Here is a 1940-nt window from a genome sequence, read left to right on the forward strand (position 1 = left end):
CGCCTGCGCTCCACAGCGAGAGAAACCGCCGCAATTAGAAGCCCGTGCACTGCGCCCGGAGAGTGGCCCCTGCTTACCACAGCTAGAGAAAAGCCCACACAGCAACAAAGACCCAGCACAGCCAAATATAAATGAATAAAGAAAAAGTTTTTAAACTTCTAACTAATAAATAAAGCAAAAAAAAAAGTGCAAGGAAAATGCAAGGGTCATCAACACGAATTTCACAGAAAAAGCAACATGACCAGTCATCATATGAAAATTATCAACATCATCAGTAGTCAGGGAAATGCAAATCAAAATCACATGAGATATGCAGTTTTACCATCATTTGATTTGAAAAAATGAAAAGTCTGGTAATATCAAGTCTTGAAGATATGGATCCACAGTATCTTTTACACATTACTGGTGGCAATGTGAGCTGGTAGGACCACACTGGAAAGCAGCGTGACCTTACCTCCTAAAGAAGGATATCACAAACTCTGCAGCCCAGAAGTCCCACTTTTAGGTACTCAAGAGAATTCCTCTAAGTGTATAACAAGAAACATGAGTAAGATTACTCCAAAGCAGAAACTTGGAAACCACCAAAACAACCCAAATGTATGGGGTGAATAACTAGTATATTCACACAGTGCAGTATATACAGCAGATGAAACAAATGAACAGCAACATATAGTATAGGTACATGTTGGTAATTTAACATTAAGTCTAAAAAAGCAACTCCCAGAAGGTTCTATGACATCTCTTTATACTTAAAAACAAGTACCTAAAATACAGAGAGACATACACACACACTTAAGCCTACACAAAGATGCAATAAAACTGTACCAAGGCGATGGCACCCCACTCCAGTACTCTTGCCTGGAAAATCCCAGGGACGGGGGAGCCTGGTGGGCTGCCATCTATGGGGTCTCACAGAGTCGGACACGACTGAAGTGACTTAGCAGCCGCAGCAGCAAAAGGAAAGCAAAGGACTGATAAACCCAGGAGACCCGCCAGAGGCTGCCTGAGAAGGGAGTGGATTGGTGAGTTTTCCTCATGGCTACACGTAGATTTTGTCAGGATTCTACCTTTTGGTCAGGTGGGAAGGCTGCATTAATACAAGCAGGCCGTGTAAGGACCAACGTACCAAGCATCAGGACTAATCCAAAGCGCCTGAGGCCCAAAAAAGCAGCAGTACGCGCTGCTTTTAAGGCTTCAAAAAAGCAGCACAGGACGTGCCTTCACACACATTAAAGGAACTGACATTATAACACTTGAGGCAGATAACATGAAAAATCGGAGAGAATGGGCAAGTTTCCAGAGAAGTATAAGGTGGCAAAACAGATGCAGGTTGGTGGAGCCTGCAAGACGCAGGGAGGGAAGGGTGAGGCGGGCGCCAGGCTGGGTTTGGGGGTTCAGCGGGTGGACACGCAGGAGGGGAAGCAGAGGGGCCGAGTGTGTCCCGACTGCTCACCCACGGGACCCCGCAGGGACAACGCGGAGAACATGTACTACTTCTCCGAACTGGCCCTGACCCTCAATGAGAACGAGGAGGGCGTGGCGCCCACAGACAGCCGGCTGCGGCCGGACCAGCGGCTCATGGAGAAGGGCCACTGGGACGAGGCCAACACGGAGAAGCAGCGGCTGGAGGAGAAGCAGCGCGCCAACCGGCGCCGGCGGCTGGAGGCCTGCTCCCGGGGCTGCGGGGTGGATGAAGGTGAGCCGCTGGGAGAGGGGCCGGCGGGAGAGCCGCGGGGTCGCCCAGGAGCTGGGAAGGGCTGGGGGCTTCTGGCCGCGGGGAGGGGGCAGGGAGTGGCTTTCGGGGACAGCGTCGGAAGCAGGCCGCCCATCGCCGCCCCGCTGTGCCGCCCCACAGAGAAGGAGGCCGAAGTGTATGTGCCACTGTGGTTCGAGAAGAAGCTGGATCCGCTCACCGGGGAGATGGCCTGCGTGTACAAGGG

At 51.4% G+C, this 1940-nt stretch overlaps 1 protein-coding gene across 1 annotated transcript in view; it reads left to right on the forward strand.

Annotated features, from left to right (window-relative positions):
* Positions 1–1940, forward strand: part of OSBP2 (oxysterol binding protein 2) — a 123969-nt gene that overhangs the window by 121081 nt on the left and 948 nt on the right. Inside the window, exons 13-14 of the mRNA XM_010828873.1 lie at positions 1470–1696; positions 1856–1938. Coding sequence (XP_010827175.1) covers positions 1470–1696; positions 1856–1938 — 310 coding nt within the window. The remainder of the gene's footprint in view (positions 1–1469; positions 1697–1855; positions 1939–1940) is intronic.

The sequence above is a fragment of the Bison bison genome, unplaced genomic scaffold (assembly GCF_000754665.1).
Source record: "Bison bison bison isolate TAMUID 2011002044 unplaced genomic scaffold, Bison_UMD1.0 scf7180017864495, whole genome shotgun sequence".
In the NCBI taxonomy this organism is placed as follows: Eukaryota; Metazoa; Chordata; class Mammalia; order Artiodactyla; family Bovidae; genus Bison; species Bison bison.